General features: G+C 32.0%; 1 protein-coding gene across 1 annotated transcript; it reads right to left on the reverse strand.

Moving 5' to 3' along the window:
• Positions 1-1,160: 1,160 nt before the first annotated feature.
• On the reverse strand, positions 1,161-12,309 carry LOC131937798 (phosphatidylinositol 3-kinase catalytic subunit type 3). The gene is made up of 24 exons (XM_059295441.1): positions 12,105-12,309; positions 10,515-10,706; positions 10,215-10,358; positions 9,922-10,045; positions 9,391-9,573; positions 9,064-9,135; positions 8,636-8,740; positions 8,309-8,401; positions 7,430-7,615; positions 6,793-7,001; positions 6,522-6,554; positions 5,862-5,961; positions 5,673-5,740; positions 5,334-5,427; positions 4,942-5,055; positions 4,398-4,532; positions 4,042-4,170; positions 3,550-3,619; positions 3,036-3,182; positions 2,649-2,723; positions 2,355-2,523; positions 2,000-2,090; positions 1,752-1,877; positions 1,161-1,424 (listed from the first exon to the last, which is right to left on the reverse strand). The coding sequence occupies exons 1-24, from the start codon at positions 12,173-12,175 to the stop codon at positions 1,410-1,412; spliced, it is 2,745 nt and encodes a 914-aa protein (XP_059151424.1). The 5' UTR covers positions 12,176-12,309; the 3' UTR covers positions 1,161-1,409.
• Between the last annotated feature and the right edge of the window lie 3,201 nt (positions 12,310-15,510).

Consider the following 15,510-nt stretch of genomic DNA (forward strand, 5'->3'; position numbering starts at 1 on the left):
ATGATAACTTGTACACACAAGGGACTGTAACAATTGCTGTGGTTGCTTTATTTTTCTATCAAGATTAATTTGTCTCCCTTAACATGTAAGTGCAGTGACTAAACTTACAAAAAAATAACTTCTACTTCTCAGACCACATTACTCACAACAGCCTTTGCAGTTGTAATATTCTCTAAATGTGTCACCTTTCTTTGGACAATGATCATAAATCATATCATTAAGTGTTCTAATCAGGTCTAATAAGGAAGAAAAATACTGGCCTATTTGAAACAGTCGAATTTTTTTGCTTAAGTTAGGCCACAGTGACACACAACACTGCTGAATGTAACTTTACACCAGCAGGGCAAGAAAAAATTGTGTGGATGTCAGACAAACCAATAAGAGAAACCTCAAGACACTTTCTAACCTCACAACTATTTTGGCTATTAGCTCCCTTAACTATGTAGTTTCAGTTAGCTCCCTTTAATTTGAGTTATCACTGAATACAATCAGAGGGAGTAATGAAAGCACATTGGTGATTAATGAGAGTCATCAAGGATTTTATAATTAACCATGGTAACAAAATTAAACACATCCATGACATATTCTTTTCTAGATGACATAAAACAAATAGCTTTTAATACTAATTAAATTAAAATAAGCTACTTCAATTTAAGCTGATGTAACTACTAAAACCATAGACTTCCCATGTTTACAATACATCAATGAAATGTAACATAACAATGAAAGATAAATTTGCAATGGTTAAAAAAAGAATCCTCTTGCATGTTTGAATGATACAATAAAACAAAAACAAAGCAATTCATTAGCTCAGACTGCTGCCATTAGGTAACATTTAAAAATAACAACAAAATGCTAAATACTAGAATAATTGGTTAGCTAAATTATCTGATGCTACTCATGGTGGCCTTATTTTAAATATACTATTTTTGCAATTTCAAATTGAGACTTGCCGTAACTATTACAGACAGTGGGGCTCAGCAGTTAGAGAAAATATGTCACTAAAATTTTGGTTTTCTCAAATAGACTAATCTAGAACCAGAATAATGAAATACTTGAAACAGAGGGATATTATAAAAGATTATAAATTATAAAAGATTTTAAAACTTTATTGCTGTTCTTAAAAATCATTTGCTCTTAAATACTCTGGTGCTACTTCAGGTAAAGTATAACCATGAAATGAAGGATCTACACAACTCTTATGAACACTTGTAGTTACATGAAACTAGTTAGCTTTGGGATTTGATGATAATTAAGTAAACTAATAGCCTTATGGGAAAGAAAACATAATATGAATAAAACAGAAGTGTTTGAAAAAGTGATCATACATTTTTAACTAATAAAGGCATGGTTAAATAGCGACCATAAGCTTTGTATGCTTGAAGTTGATTGTAGTGGTTGACTCCATGTTACTTACGAAGCGCCTGAAAAAAAATATTAAGTTTATTAAGAATATTTTTACTTTGAATTTTATTCTGACTCAAAAATATATAAACAAGTAGCTCATTTTCAGTTTTGATAACAGAAAGTGTACTTAATATTCTTCATATATAATAGTGATTTGAAGAATTTTTTCTTTCAAAATGTGTAATACTCAATAAGTAGTTATATCAAAACTATTTAGCATGGTTAGATCTATTTTCCAAGTCAAGTCTCTGTTAGTGTTAGAATGAACATAACTAATCAGCTTCACAATGCAGTTTTATTTTTCTTAGTCCAAAGTTTGTCCTATGAGTGTCAACAATATTTACCTGAGCCATCTTATGCCCATACTCCATCAGTGTTGGCATGAAGGCATTGACACTGTCATCAATCAAGCTCTGAATGTGTTGTACAGCTTGCTCATCATTTAAATGAAGCATAAACTTCTCCTGGACCTTAAACAACACAAACATTGTCTCGTAAACATTGTGGTTGATAGAAAACTAAAAAAAGGTTTGATTTAAAATGTAATCCACTTCACTTAGTATTTTCTTTTAAATACTATACTCAAACTCGCCTTTCTAACAGTTTTATCAGGTTCCAGGGCTATATCAGGAATGCTAGTATCTACCATCAAAGAAAACAAGTTCAAGAAAAGATTGGCTGATCTGAAAGTTAAGAATTTTACAATAAAAAAAACTTCAAAAGTTGAGTCATGAAAATAAAGAATAAACACAATTTTTAAAAAAATCATATGTAATTTTGAAAATAAAGAAGTGAAAACTTGCTTATAAAATAGAACTTTTTTCATAGGGTTAAAAAAAAGTCAGAAAAAACATCTAACAAGAAATTTTCTACCCTTAAGATACATTAGAAATAAGGATAATCAGAAACAACGTAAAATGTTATAGTGCATAATCTTTACAACAAACCTGCGCAGGGCTAGGAAAGCAGTATACGTAAATACTTTAAACCTCTGGAAATGTTCAGAGTCATAGCCACCCATAGCCTCCACCATCTGTCTGTTAAGCTTCATTGGAGGAGCCATAATTTTAGGGTCACGACCCAGGATAAATCCAAAGTCTATGTGGAACATTTTACCTGATAGAATACATTTTTTAAATAAATTTGAATTGTTCAACAATATAATTATTAAGTCTAGCTGAAAAAAATCAAGTAAAATGGCATTCATAGTTCTAAAACAAAGGTTGATTTTAACATATTACCTGATTTTGTCAACAGAAGATTGTCAAGATGGCGATCACCAACTTGAAGAAGATATGTTACAACACAGTAGCCAGCTGTAATAAAAAGTTTTTGTGTTTTTTTAGTATCATGGTATTTATATATACATGGTTTATGGGAAGATTTGTTGGGATAGATATAGAGTTTTGCTAAAAAAAATTCCATTTTTACTTTTGTTTATAAGATTTTAATTGCAAGGTTCTCAAAATGATTATTAAAAAAAATTAATTTTTGCAAAAAAAAAATTTGAGTTTTTTTAAAACAAATATAAATAAAGTTTAAAATTAAGGCAAAAAAATTAATCACAAAAAAACACTACACAATACAACCCACAGTTTAAAAAAATAAAACAAACAAACATGACTGACCACAACTTTTAACGTAGTTGTCCATGACTTCTGGAACTATGCCGAATGGGCCAGTATCTGATGGGTTGTGCTGTCTTAAAAACTTCTGTATAGCTTTCTCTTTGGACACTTCTGACAAGGCTATTGACTCCACATACTGAACAAGCCCTGTCAGTAGCAATAGCTAGATTTTAGTTCATTGTTTGATTTTAAATATGTAACTGCCATAATAAATAAACACATTGCTATTTTAATACAAATAATTGAAAATAAGGTTACAATATTTCATCATTAACATTTATTTAAATAACAGTAATTAGTTATTGAAGACCATTGTGCTTAAAGAATAAAAGTCACAAACAGCATTTTTATTTAAATTTGCTTCTTTGAAAGAGGCACTTAAACACTTCAGCATTAATATTTATTCATACTATGAAGTCAAACAATAGAAATAATGATGACTGATTGGTTTGATACTCACAAAAATGTGACTTAATTGCTTTGAGAACTCTTCAATTTAAAGAGGAAAACTCACCATGCTCTTTGCTTGTTGCCAGAACTTTGTATGGTGTCATTTGTAAATCCAAGTGCTCATGGCGAAGAAGCTGCAAAAAGTTTGAAATAAAGTATATCAACTAAAGAAGATTGAGTGTATGGATGATAAAGCTCATAACCTCTAACTAGAAACTATAGAGCTTAGATCCAGAGCTCAAGTCTGCAGTACATCCCTGAGTCCACCCAACTCTGATGGGTACTCTACAAACATTAGGGAAACAAATGGACTGGGCATAGTGCTAACCATTCTGCCTTCACATGCAGAGGTCATTGAAAAAGATTAAGTCCATTTTACATGCCCTATGTTTCTTGGGCACGAACATTTAAAGATGATGATATCAAATTATACTTTAAGTGGTCATAAAATTATAAAAATTGAACTATTATCTAATTATACATAATTATATAAAAGATAATCATACTTCAAAAGAACCATTAGCTAATAATACCAGAAAACCATACAAAAAGTTACCTTGTCCATGAGTTGAAACATCTGGAGAATCAACTGGTCTTGTCTTAGGTCATCACCATACTTAAAGATTGCTTTATATTCTTTTCCACTTACTGTTTCAAATGTTAACAGACATGGGCTCAGCTTGCTCTAGAAAAAAATATGTTCATCAAATTACTCTTTGTAATAAAAGGCCAAAAAAATTGATAAAAATGTGTAAATTAGAAAAAAAAAACATTGATGATTTTGTAAACTATCTACACCTTTTTTATATTGTTTTTGTGGTACAATGAAAACTAAATCTATTTTAAATTAAAATAAGAGTGTTGCAGTTTAAAATAATATCTTAAGCAACATTCTAATTCTTTATAACTTACAGCAAAGACTGTGGCTTTTTCAGCAACTATTGATTTGATAAGAACAGAGGGGTCTAATGGCAGTGGTATAGGACCATTGTTGCTAACTAAATCAGCTATTTCAGGCTTGTGGAGCAAAGCTTGCAAATGTTCAATCTGTTTGCATAAAGGAAGAAAGGCTGGATGGTATCTTGTTCGTAACATTTTCAATCAACATATGTATTAGCTATATAACTGAATACAAACAAAATCTCATCTTATTTCTAAAAAGTAAATCAGTTTGTTAAATATTTATTATGCCAGCCGATAAAATGTCAAGATATTTTTATATTTTACAATTTATGTATATAAGGGGTTGGCGTGGTCGGGTCAGTAAACTGATGGTTGCTAAATTGAAAGTCATAACAGGTTGATACCTAGTACTTAATTGTGTTGGAGGAAATACCGTCCAACATTACAATTTACAATCAAAGAAGAAGATTTTATTTTAAAAAATATGAAATGCAAGTTTATTTAGTCAAATATATATATGAATTTGTTGAACATTAACAGAAATATTCTATACCTTTTTCTTTTGGCTGCCAATGCTTTTTAAAGATTCAACTAGAACACAAAGTTTTTTCATTAAAACATTCTGCCTGATTAGATTTGACCTCTGTCTTTTACTCTCAGGGGGACCCTGAAAGTGACAAACCAAAAATGTTTTTACAATAACTTTATATTTAAAAAAATTGATGATGGTACACAAGTATCCTATAAAAGTACAGTATCATGCAGGTGATGATTAAACAAAATGTATTTATTATCTACAAATAAAAATTCAGCAAAAATCAAATCCAACCTTTTGGAGATCCAGCAAAAATTATGGTCTGTGTTCTGGATAGCCTACTGGCTAAAAAATCTTTTTATATAGAAAGATTTGATGTAAAAGAGCTGTAACAATTATTTTCAACTTACCTTGCTTAGGGCCAGACTAAATCTTTTGTGAACAGTTCTGTACATATTTAACACTTCCTCACTTTGAATATCTTCACATTCAACTTCCAAATACCTAAAATGGTTGAGATAATTTAATACATTATTTGTTTTGTCACTAGCAAAGCATACATAAATGAATGATACAATTTTAAAAAGTAAAACTATTCTGAAAACTAAAAATTACAATAAGGTTTAAAAGGTTCAATATCTTAGTTTAAAATCTTGTTTCAACATTTATTTAGTTAAGTGCCGGTAATATATCAGGTTTAATAATTTTTCTGAAAGTAGTGTGATGTGACTTTTAAGCTTAAAACCCACCAGTAAAGGTAGTTGGCAATCACTGGGTTTTTACATGCCCTAGATATTAAAAATGTAGCCAGATCCATCTGAAAAAAAAATAGATGGCACTCTGTATTGTTAGCAAACAGTATTTGAAAAATAAACAAAAATATATTCCAGAATAGGATGCTACAAAAGTGGCAAAAGTTGACCATTTGAAATACTCACCTCATCATCAAGTGCTGATAGTGACATGTCATTTTTTGTAGAGCTTAGTCCTGTGTTCATGGCATCAAGGATCTCCTCTTCTGTTGTTGCTGTGTCTGATCTGCAAAAAGTGAAAGATACTTCAGTACTAGTAAAACATGAGTCCTTTTAATACATGGAAAAGGGTCGGCGTGGTCGAGTCGGTAAAGCTCATGGTTGCTAAGCCGAAAAGTCTCGAGTTCGAACCCTCGGGCAGATGAGGCTCGTTAGCTAGGGACAGCAACTCTTCTAGGAGAGACAACTCCAAAATCAAACAACTGCTGCCTTGTAGTTTGTTCTTGGTTGAACAAAGGCTATGGAAGCAAATCCAAAAAGAAAAGCAGGCTGAAATCGGAGTCAATGGCCTGAATGGCGTATAACCAGTTGACACGTATCCTTAATTGTGATGGAGGCGTGGTCGAGTCGGCAAAAAAAAAAGAAAAAAACAAAAAAAAAAAAACCCCCAAAAAAAAAGACGCATGGTTGATAAATTCGAAAAAGTCTCGAGTTCAACCCTCTGGCAGATAAGGCTCGATCCTTTCCAACACTAAAAATTAAAAACAAAGGAGAAGAAGAAATACATGGAAAAAACAGCTGAAGTTATAGACTTAATCTTATATTACATTCAAAAATTAAACATACCTTAGCTTGGATTCATCTTCTATACTTGATATTCTGAAATATAGATCGATAAATTTTTACCACTATGGTTTCGGGTAGTTTTTACCATTGGCAACAGCTAAAAAAGTGGTAAAAGACAGTGTGGAGTGGAAAGCTTTAACAGAGGCCTTATGTTAGGCAGTGCAAGTAAAGTAAAATTGATGATGATGACAGTAAATAAAAGAAAAGAGACTCTTATTACTGTGTATTAAGAGATTAAACACACAGCACAAAATAAGATAAAAATACTAACGAGGAAGTAGTTAAAGTCTGTGACAATGGGTGCTGGTCCAGGCCTATAACAGGTTCAGCTGGCGGTTGCAATGCCACATCAGAATCTCTACGACCAGGATCATACTCTGGCCGAGGTGGAACGTAATCCTTTTCACTTTTGTTCCTTATTTCATCAAAGTTCTCATACTTCAGAGCTTGAACAAGTTGCAGCAAATACAAGAGAAGATCCTAGAATAACAAATCAAGGAAAAAAAATTAAATATCAATACATGCTTAAACAAACAATACATAGTTCAAATCTTTTTTTTAATTACGCCCTAATCATAAAACATTAAATGAAAGACAGATGATATTTAAAAATATTAAACTTGATACAAATGCTACAAAAGATAATACTAAATAGTAAGCATAAAAAAAAGAATTAAACTTTTGAATTTAATAAATAATTGTAAAGATAAAAATATTTCAGAGAGAAAATTGCAAGATATAACACATTAATCATGGCATTTAACAACAAGTACTCTTTTTTAGTAATCTACTATTTAAAAATAATATATTTTAAACTAACACTAAAAAGTGTTAGCCTTTTTGGGTAACAATAAGCAGAGAACAATCACAGACGTATCAAACACAAGCTCATGTATACATTAACAAACCTCGTCATTGGCCTGTCTCAATCTCATTATTGCATATTTCCTAACTTTAACATGTGTGAATGCTGGACTTAAGAGCTCTAGCGCATCTTCTACATTCATGGGACTCCACAGAAGAAGCATTTCCAAGGCAGCTGTTGACTCTTGGGGCAACTTCCAGTTGACACTTTTCAAAAACTTGGCCAGGGCCTGCAAACACCAAACAGAATCTTAAACGCATTACAAATTATTTATTTTTTAATAGCTGCAAGTTTTTATGGTCATAGTCTTTAAGAGGTCTAGTCATAAATTTCAGGCAGGTTTCCTAAATATAGGGTTAATTGATTAAACACTAGATAAGTTATAAATACTGTGCTATAATTATTCTGAATGTATAGAATGTGCTTTACAAAACAATCCTGATTCAAATGTAACCATTCAATACTTAGAATTCTAAAAGAAACAAATAATCTCTAACTGCAGTTGTGTATTAGCTAACAACGCTTTAACTTTCAACAATTAAGTCTCATTTTTATTTAATTGCAAATAGCTTTTTCTTTAAAATTAAAAATGATCAATGAATATATTATTATAGTAATGGAAGAGTTACAGAATTAATGACGATACTATTAGAAACAAACACACAAGTTTGGCTGCTGACAAAATTGCAAAAGCAAAATACAGTTAAGAAATACAAGTAAGAAAACACATTTCCCCAGTGCAATGCTGCCAATAATTTCATAATGAAATATTTAAAGAAGATTTTTGTTATGTTTTATTTGCCTAAGGGCATTTATGGTAAATAGTTAATTGCACATGAATATGCATATGAATACATTACTGATCAAGCAATTTTGAATGAGGCCAAAGTTGCCTACATTGTGATACAGCTCTGTCTCTTACCTCCTTCTGTGATGACAGATAATATCTGAACTTCCACACCAAATCCTGCTCTTCTGAAGAAAGGGTTTTAGTAGGAGGATAGCCAACAATTTTCTGTAAATAGTTTGTAGATTTAGTTACACAGCATAAACACACATAATTAAAATAAATCATAAATACTAAATGTAATATACTGGATGCAGACGAGCTAGAAAGCTTGGCAACATTTATACCTACACAGAAACAATTAAAGTTATAATTTACGGAAAGATACTGTTGAAAGTAGAAGTGCCAAATTAAGTATTTTGGGACCAAGGAGTTAAATAAAAAAGTTATATGAATACACACATTGAGCATGTCTCTAGTGCTTGCATCTGGTTTTAGGTCCTTATCACTAGGACCTGATCGAAGACTGCGAGCTAGTTTGTGATGTTTACTTTCTACAATGTTCTCCTGTACAGTTGGAAACAAAAATTTTTACATCAATTTCATTACTAAATTAAAATTTTTATAATGTATGAAAGTTGTCTTTATGAAATGCAATGCCTCATTTTTATAAAGTCTTTGTAAGACTGAATTGAAACAACATTTAGAAATTTAATTATTGCTTAAATTTAAATTTAATTCTGTCCACAATCACACACGGAAACTGATCAAATGAACTTAATTTTTTTGCCTTATGACAGACATATTGAAGAATATTTTATGCCAGTTTTACTAAGTTTATGAAGCAATTAAGAAAGTAGTTTAAAATGTATCAAAATGAGTTCTCATACCAAAAGTAGTTCAGGATCATGTATTGTCACAATATCTGCACTAGTTCTGAATTCATATGCTCGATCACCTTCCTTGAAATAATAAAACATAATCCGTTTATGAAAATAATAAAAACTGACAATAAACCTAAGAGCCAAAATGTTCTTTATAAAATGATATGTAGTCTTAAAATCATTTCTACACTGTTATGTATGTAGTAGGAATATAGCTGTAAATAACATGTAAATATTATTCAAAATAAGGTAATTACATCTTATCCCATATGAATTATTATAATAGTGAATTTATCAATATTAGCATTTCATGAAAGGGAAAAGACTGCAAACCTTTTCAAAATAAACAACATTGTGTGGTATATTGTCGTAATGAATGCGAGGAAATTCAATCATGAGGTACATGCATTCTGAATCTCTCTTCTCTTGCTCATTCACCAGTTCAATTTCACGGAATGTCAGCCTATCCAGCCAGTCTATTTTTGTCATGTGACCATCTCTATGTTTTTTGGCCAGCTGAAGTTAAAATTAGCCTTGTAAAACAAGCATTGGAAAGAAAAATGTGCTATGAATAATAATGAACTTTATTAAACATCTTTAAGTAATTTATATTTAATAATACAAGTTTATTAAAATTTTATTTTATTAAAATGTTTGGAACCAGTTTTTTTTAAAATTATTTACCACTCAGGTAAATTAAATTTTTAAATGTTCTTCCCAGTCAAAAAGTACTTATAATTTTAAAGTAATTATTTTAGCTAAACAATACAAACAGTTTAATATGCAGCATAAATTTGTCTGCTATTGATATACTGAAAGTCACATAACTAAACAAAGTTTGTATTTTTAGAATAATAATCCAACCTTGGACAACTGGCTCATTCTGTCACCAGCATCTTGCGACTTCCCTGGAGTTTCAGATTTAATGTTTGGGTCAGGCTTGCGGTCAGGCCACACTCTTAAATCATGCATACCTTTCCTTAGAGTTCTAAATTTAAACCAAGTCTTCAGTTATGTAAAATATTAATGAATCAAGCAAACTTTTTTCAACCAGAAATTTTTTAAATATTCAATTACAAATAAATGTTCAAGCCTATTAATACAGTTATATAAATACTGAAAACAGTTGCGTATTACCAGAAAAAAATTGACATTACCCACGCTTTCCAAATATAGAAACAGTTGTAGCTCCTATGGGGATCATTCCTTCAGTACCATAATAGTCCCATATGGTAAAGGCTAACACAGCTTGACGAGGTAGGTCACTGAACTTAATGGGCAGACTCAACCATTCATTCCAACTGAGGAAGTATTTGCATTTATTAAAGATCACAGCTCAGGCAATCATAACATTGTGCAAACAATGATCCAAAACCACTAAAAAGAAAACAAATACATAAACTATTTTTGTCAAAATCACTCTAAGTAATGATGATTGAAATTTTAAAAATTCTTACTTCCAACGAGTTGTAAAAGATTTATGAGAAGTTTGCACAGGCAATGTGATCGGCAATCCATTATTAAAAACTTGAACTGTAACAAACAGATCTGAGCACTCCTCTTGATAGGAACCAGAAAAGTAACCCACTGAATCTTGTTCTATGATACTTTGGTAACTTGGTCTATTTCTTTTTCCTTCTAAGCTTCCTCTGTTCAAAATAATTGGTTTGTTAAAAATTATAAACACTTAAAGTATTGACTACAACTGCTATTTCAAAATAAGATGGCCAGAAAGAATCTCCAATGATCAGATAAATGGGGTAGAAATGAATAAAACATAGACTAATAATTTGTATACAGTATACACTATACAGCCTAATCTAACTAATGGTTTACGACATGGTTTACACATGACATCAATGATGTGTATTGTGTATGGCACATGGGGTTTTGGGGTGCTGGTTTTTAAACAAAATGGGGTGGGATGGCTAAAGGTACCTGTTCCAAATAGTCTGTCCTAGCTTTTTGGACTTTTTGCATTTGCTTGCAGTAACTTAAGAATTGACGGCAGGTTAGCCTTGCTAACTTTTTAACTACGTTAGTTAGGCCTACTAGATCATTGCTCCATTGATTGCCCGCTCGCGTTTTCTGGTCAGCGCAAGAAAAATACCGACATGATGTAGCCAGGTCACTGTGAGTGTTCACTTTGGTTTAATGTGAACAGTGTAGGCGTATAGCATACATCATAGCAAGACCATTGATATGAGCTTTGTCGTCGCCGTAGTCCCCCCCCCCCTCCCCTCCCAACCCAGCAAGAGGGAAAAACGGATTTGGGGTCATTGTGAGTTCAAAAGTTACATATTGCTTCTATTAAAGCGTACTACAATGCATGCGAGATATTCGTGTTCAAGAAAACGGGCCCGGGAGCTGTAGTCTGCAGCCTATATGAGCTATCTTATACAATATATATATATATATATATATATATATATATATATATATATATATATATATATATATACGTAATTAAATTACGTTTAGCAGAAGAAAAAGAAATAAAACACATTTTTACATGCGCGCTCAACATTCGCTCGGCCATTGAAGTTCATACCATAGGCCATAATTATATTATAGACCTAACGACACCCGCTCATCATAACATTTGTCAGTAATGATATCGGTTATTTAAAGCCAGATCTCAATATATCATTTAGAATTACAATTACAAGGAAAAAAATCACAACAGAAAAGATATATTCTGCATCTTAAAAGAACTTTTGTATAACTAAATCTTAACAATTCTATTGGCTGGTCCCAATAGCGGCCGAGGCTATTAGGACCCGGGTCCCAATAGCGGCCGTGGCTATTGGGAGCGGATCCGAATAGAATAGATAGATCATAATAGATGCATCCTAAGTTGTAAGTAGTCAAGACTACTAGACTAGATTCTAATTACTAAGTATAGGCCTATAAAAAATAAAAAGCTTATTTTAACTTTTTAAAACTCAGACATACTTTTTATATTATAAACTATAGTTTCATAGTTACTCTATAGTCTATAGGGCCTGCTAACTAAAGAAAAAAAAGACAAGTTGAAAAAAACTAACATTTTTATTTCTAACTCTGCATCCAGCTCAGAGCTGTACACATAGTTGAAACGTCCACCACTTTCTTCCATATTTGTTAGGTAATTCAGAATATGTACATTTACTTCATCTAATTGAGGTAGACTATTTTTTTTACTAAAAATTGGGCGTAAATTGTAAGAATATTGACAAAATGACTACAAAGTTGGGCTGTGTATTATTGACTTTTTAGTGAAGATAATTGAAGTAGTCTCCCCTGTACATTCAGAAGCATTCGCTTTTTTAAAATGGGAATATTTCAATGAAATGAAAATAGAATTAAACTAAAAGTTATTCTTGTTATAACTGCATCAATGATCAACCTCCCAATTGGCATTGCTAGAAATAGAATCAACAGATTTTAATCCAAGGTGGAAGCATATTGTTTTTTTTTTCGTTAAAATTCTATCGAGGGTTATTATACATTTGTTGGGATTACATGCTTTATTCTTTTTTATTCTATTCTGTTGAGACTTTTGTATGTTTGATATTGTCCAGTGCCACATCGTCATATAGATCTAGGTCTACTTATATATACTTTAGAGTTAGACCAGTGGCTCTTGTCCAGTGCCACATCGTCATATAGATCTAGGTCTACTTATATATACTTTAGAGTTAGACCAGTGGCTCTTTACCTTTTTGTAGGTACTCACCAGTTTCATAAGCTCTTTCGCCGAATCCTTCTTAATAGTTATATTAATAATTTTTTTCCTGTTTGAAAATTGAATTTTCGAAAGCTTACACAAAGGCTGACTACCTAAACGTACCTACATAATTCAAATTCAACAAAACACAATATTTGCAAAATGCGCCTTCAAGTAATCTGGATTAATACAACCAGTTCCATCTATGTAACCATGAACAGCGTTTCTTTCAGGCATCTTTCCCCCTCCTGAAGACGACTACCCTACCCCACCCCACCTCCATCCTCGAATTGAAAATACTTTATTAGGACGCCATAAATGTTCTAATAGATGCAATCTTTATCATCTCTTAGAACTTCTTTTATAAAATTCCCTATATCATTTGCGTAAGATACAACTGAAGATGCTGAATGTACGGAAAGTTCTTGGTGTAATGTACTTTTAAAGTTTTACCTTTCTTTGTAAAGAAATCAGTTAATGAAGTAGTTTTTAACTTTTTTTTTTCGTCGTCCATCATTGAAATAAATTTTAAAAATAAGTAGTAAATTAGTAAAAAAAAATCCACACACTAACTGCACTTCGAGCTGCACTAGATTTAAAAAATATTTCATGGATTTTTTTAGGAGTCTAAACCTACCAATGCCGTTGTTAACATTCGAACTGATCTTGGTGTAACTTTTAGAGTTCCGTTGTATGTTAGTAGTTAGAGATACAAATGAGCTTGACTCTGTAAGACTCACATTAAGGAAAGTAAAGGCGTCTCGCCATAGTGCAGACCGCACAATAACTTCATGTGCCGAGGTCACAGTAACAGGTGAACTCTATTTCACCTGCCCCGTGGCCCTTCAGGTTCTAAAGGGTACTTAGAGATATAAACAGCTATGTCATTGAATTATCGATATCGTATATATCATATTGTTTAACTTTCCGTTAATATATGGGGGAATAGGGATGGGTTAAGAGATGAAGAGATGTTAATTAACCATAATTAACAATACGAATTTATTCATTTATGGCTAACAAGTGAAAGGCTGACAAGCGCTAACATTGAGAACTATCACGTGATACTTCATTATTGAACAAAGGTATAAAAGGTTGGGAGCTTTGCTTTATGCAGACGTAGGCTACTATTTAATTTAATTTATTCAATTTATTTTCAATTTATTCAATGACGGTAATAACAGTATACCTTTTTTCCACATTGGCCGTTAAAAAACCATAATAACAGCATTGTAATAAAAAGAAATGGAGTAGTAAACACATAGCAGTAACACACACACACAGACATATATATATATATATATATATATATATATATATATATATATATATATATATATATATATATATATATATATATATATATATATATATATATATATATATATATTGCAAGCATGAGAGCAATTTCCCTATAAGAAGAACCCATCAAAAATCTGTACACACTTCGTCAAGTGTCTTGGCAGTGTGGGATCCAATACAATGTTTTGTGACTTTACTATCGCAGCAAATTACGATACAATCACGTGTCATCGGCTGCCTTCTCTTAATTTTTTCCAAGCTGTATTCCGGTCCGGGATGAGGGGGGGGGGGGTGATCACAAAGAATTACTTTGTGTCAAATAATGTTCCCGGTGATATTTTAAGGTTGTTTCTGGTAACAGTTTATAAAAGTGTCATGTTTTAATTTTTGGGGGTGGGATATAGGTTGAGGTGTGACGTCATTCTATGGGGTGGGTGGTGGTGAGTGTGTGTGGCTTTTTGTGACGATGTGTGACGGAGAGGAGGTGGGGAAAGGTAAAAATCGCCAAAAAAGCGTGATGTCGGGAGTATTTTTAGCGCAATTTCCATTCTGGAGAATTGCGTTTATTAACTCGTCTTTTCTGGGAATGGATGGATGGATGAATGGATGGATGGATGTGTGTCCGCAGCTTTAAGTCGTATCTCCTCCTCAACGAAGCAATATCGAGGACTAGTTCCAAAAGCAATTATGTTAAGCAAGTTACGAGGATGAACATAGGCCATAAAAATTCCGGGTTTCTTTCATGGATTTCCCGGAAAAGCCAAAAAACCTCGAAAAAAAGCAGTTTTTGGCCCATATCTCGGCAACCAGACCACTTAGCGACTTGAAACATGTACCAATCGATTCCTGCCATAATTTAGAACAATATTGCCGAAGAAAGTTTTCAAAAATATCCTTTCGTTTGGTCACAAAAACTTTTTTGAATTAATTAAAATTTGGACCGAATTAGTAGGCATTTTATGCAACCACACCACACGCGTCATCACGTTCAATAGCTGCGCCATCACGTTCAATGGCTGCGACGTCACGTTCGGTAGCTGGGCGCGCAATGGTTTTTAGTCATGTTACTCTATTGTAAATAAAACATGTAAAATACTGGAAAAAAAATTAATAAAAAACGTTTTAATAATTAACCAATGGTTTTACTAACCCTACTCTTGATTTACACTACGACAGAGCTATTTTTAGATAACACAAGGAAATTGCGCTAAAATTGTCACTAGACTTTTTTTAATTACTTGTTTACTATTTTATCAATACAAGTATATTAAACTATAAACTATTCGTTTGAAAAAGCTTTAATATTCCAAGTTTTCGCTTTAGTATCATGCTTTGTCATTGATATTTCATTTTTTATATGTTTATCATAAATGCGTCTTTTTCACTTCATTTGGTAAAAAAAAAACAAAAAAAAAAAAGCAAAACAAACGACGATTACAGAA

Source organism: Physella acuta, unplaced genomic scaffold (assembly GCF_028476545.2).
Source record: "Physella acuta isolate Inbredline_101_S28 unplaced genomic scaffold, ASM2847654v3 ptg000222l, whole genome shotgun sequence".
NCBI classification, from domain to species: Eukaryota; Metazoa; Mollusca; class Gastropoda; family Physidae; genus Physella; species Physella acuta.

Coding starts and splice junctions, on each gene's coding strand:
- LOC131937798 (XM_059295441.1), bottom strand. CDS start 12,175: ATGGAAGAAAGTGGTGGACGTTTCAACTATGTGTACAGCTCTGAGCTG. Junction 9,574..9,921: donor GAATGAGCCAGTTGTCCAAG/GTTGGATTATTA, acceptor TTTTAACTTCAG/CTGGCCAAAAAACATAGAGA. Junction 2,524..2,648: donor TCTTCTGTTGACAAAATCAG/GTAATATGTTAA, acceptor GTATTCTATCAG/GTAAAATGTTCCACATAGAC.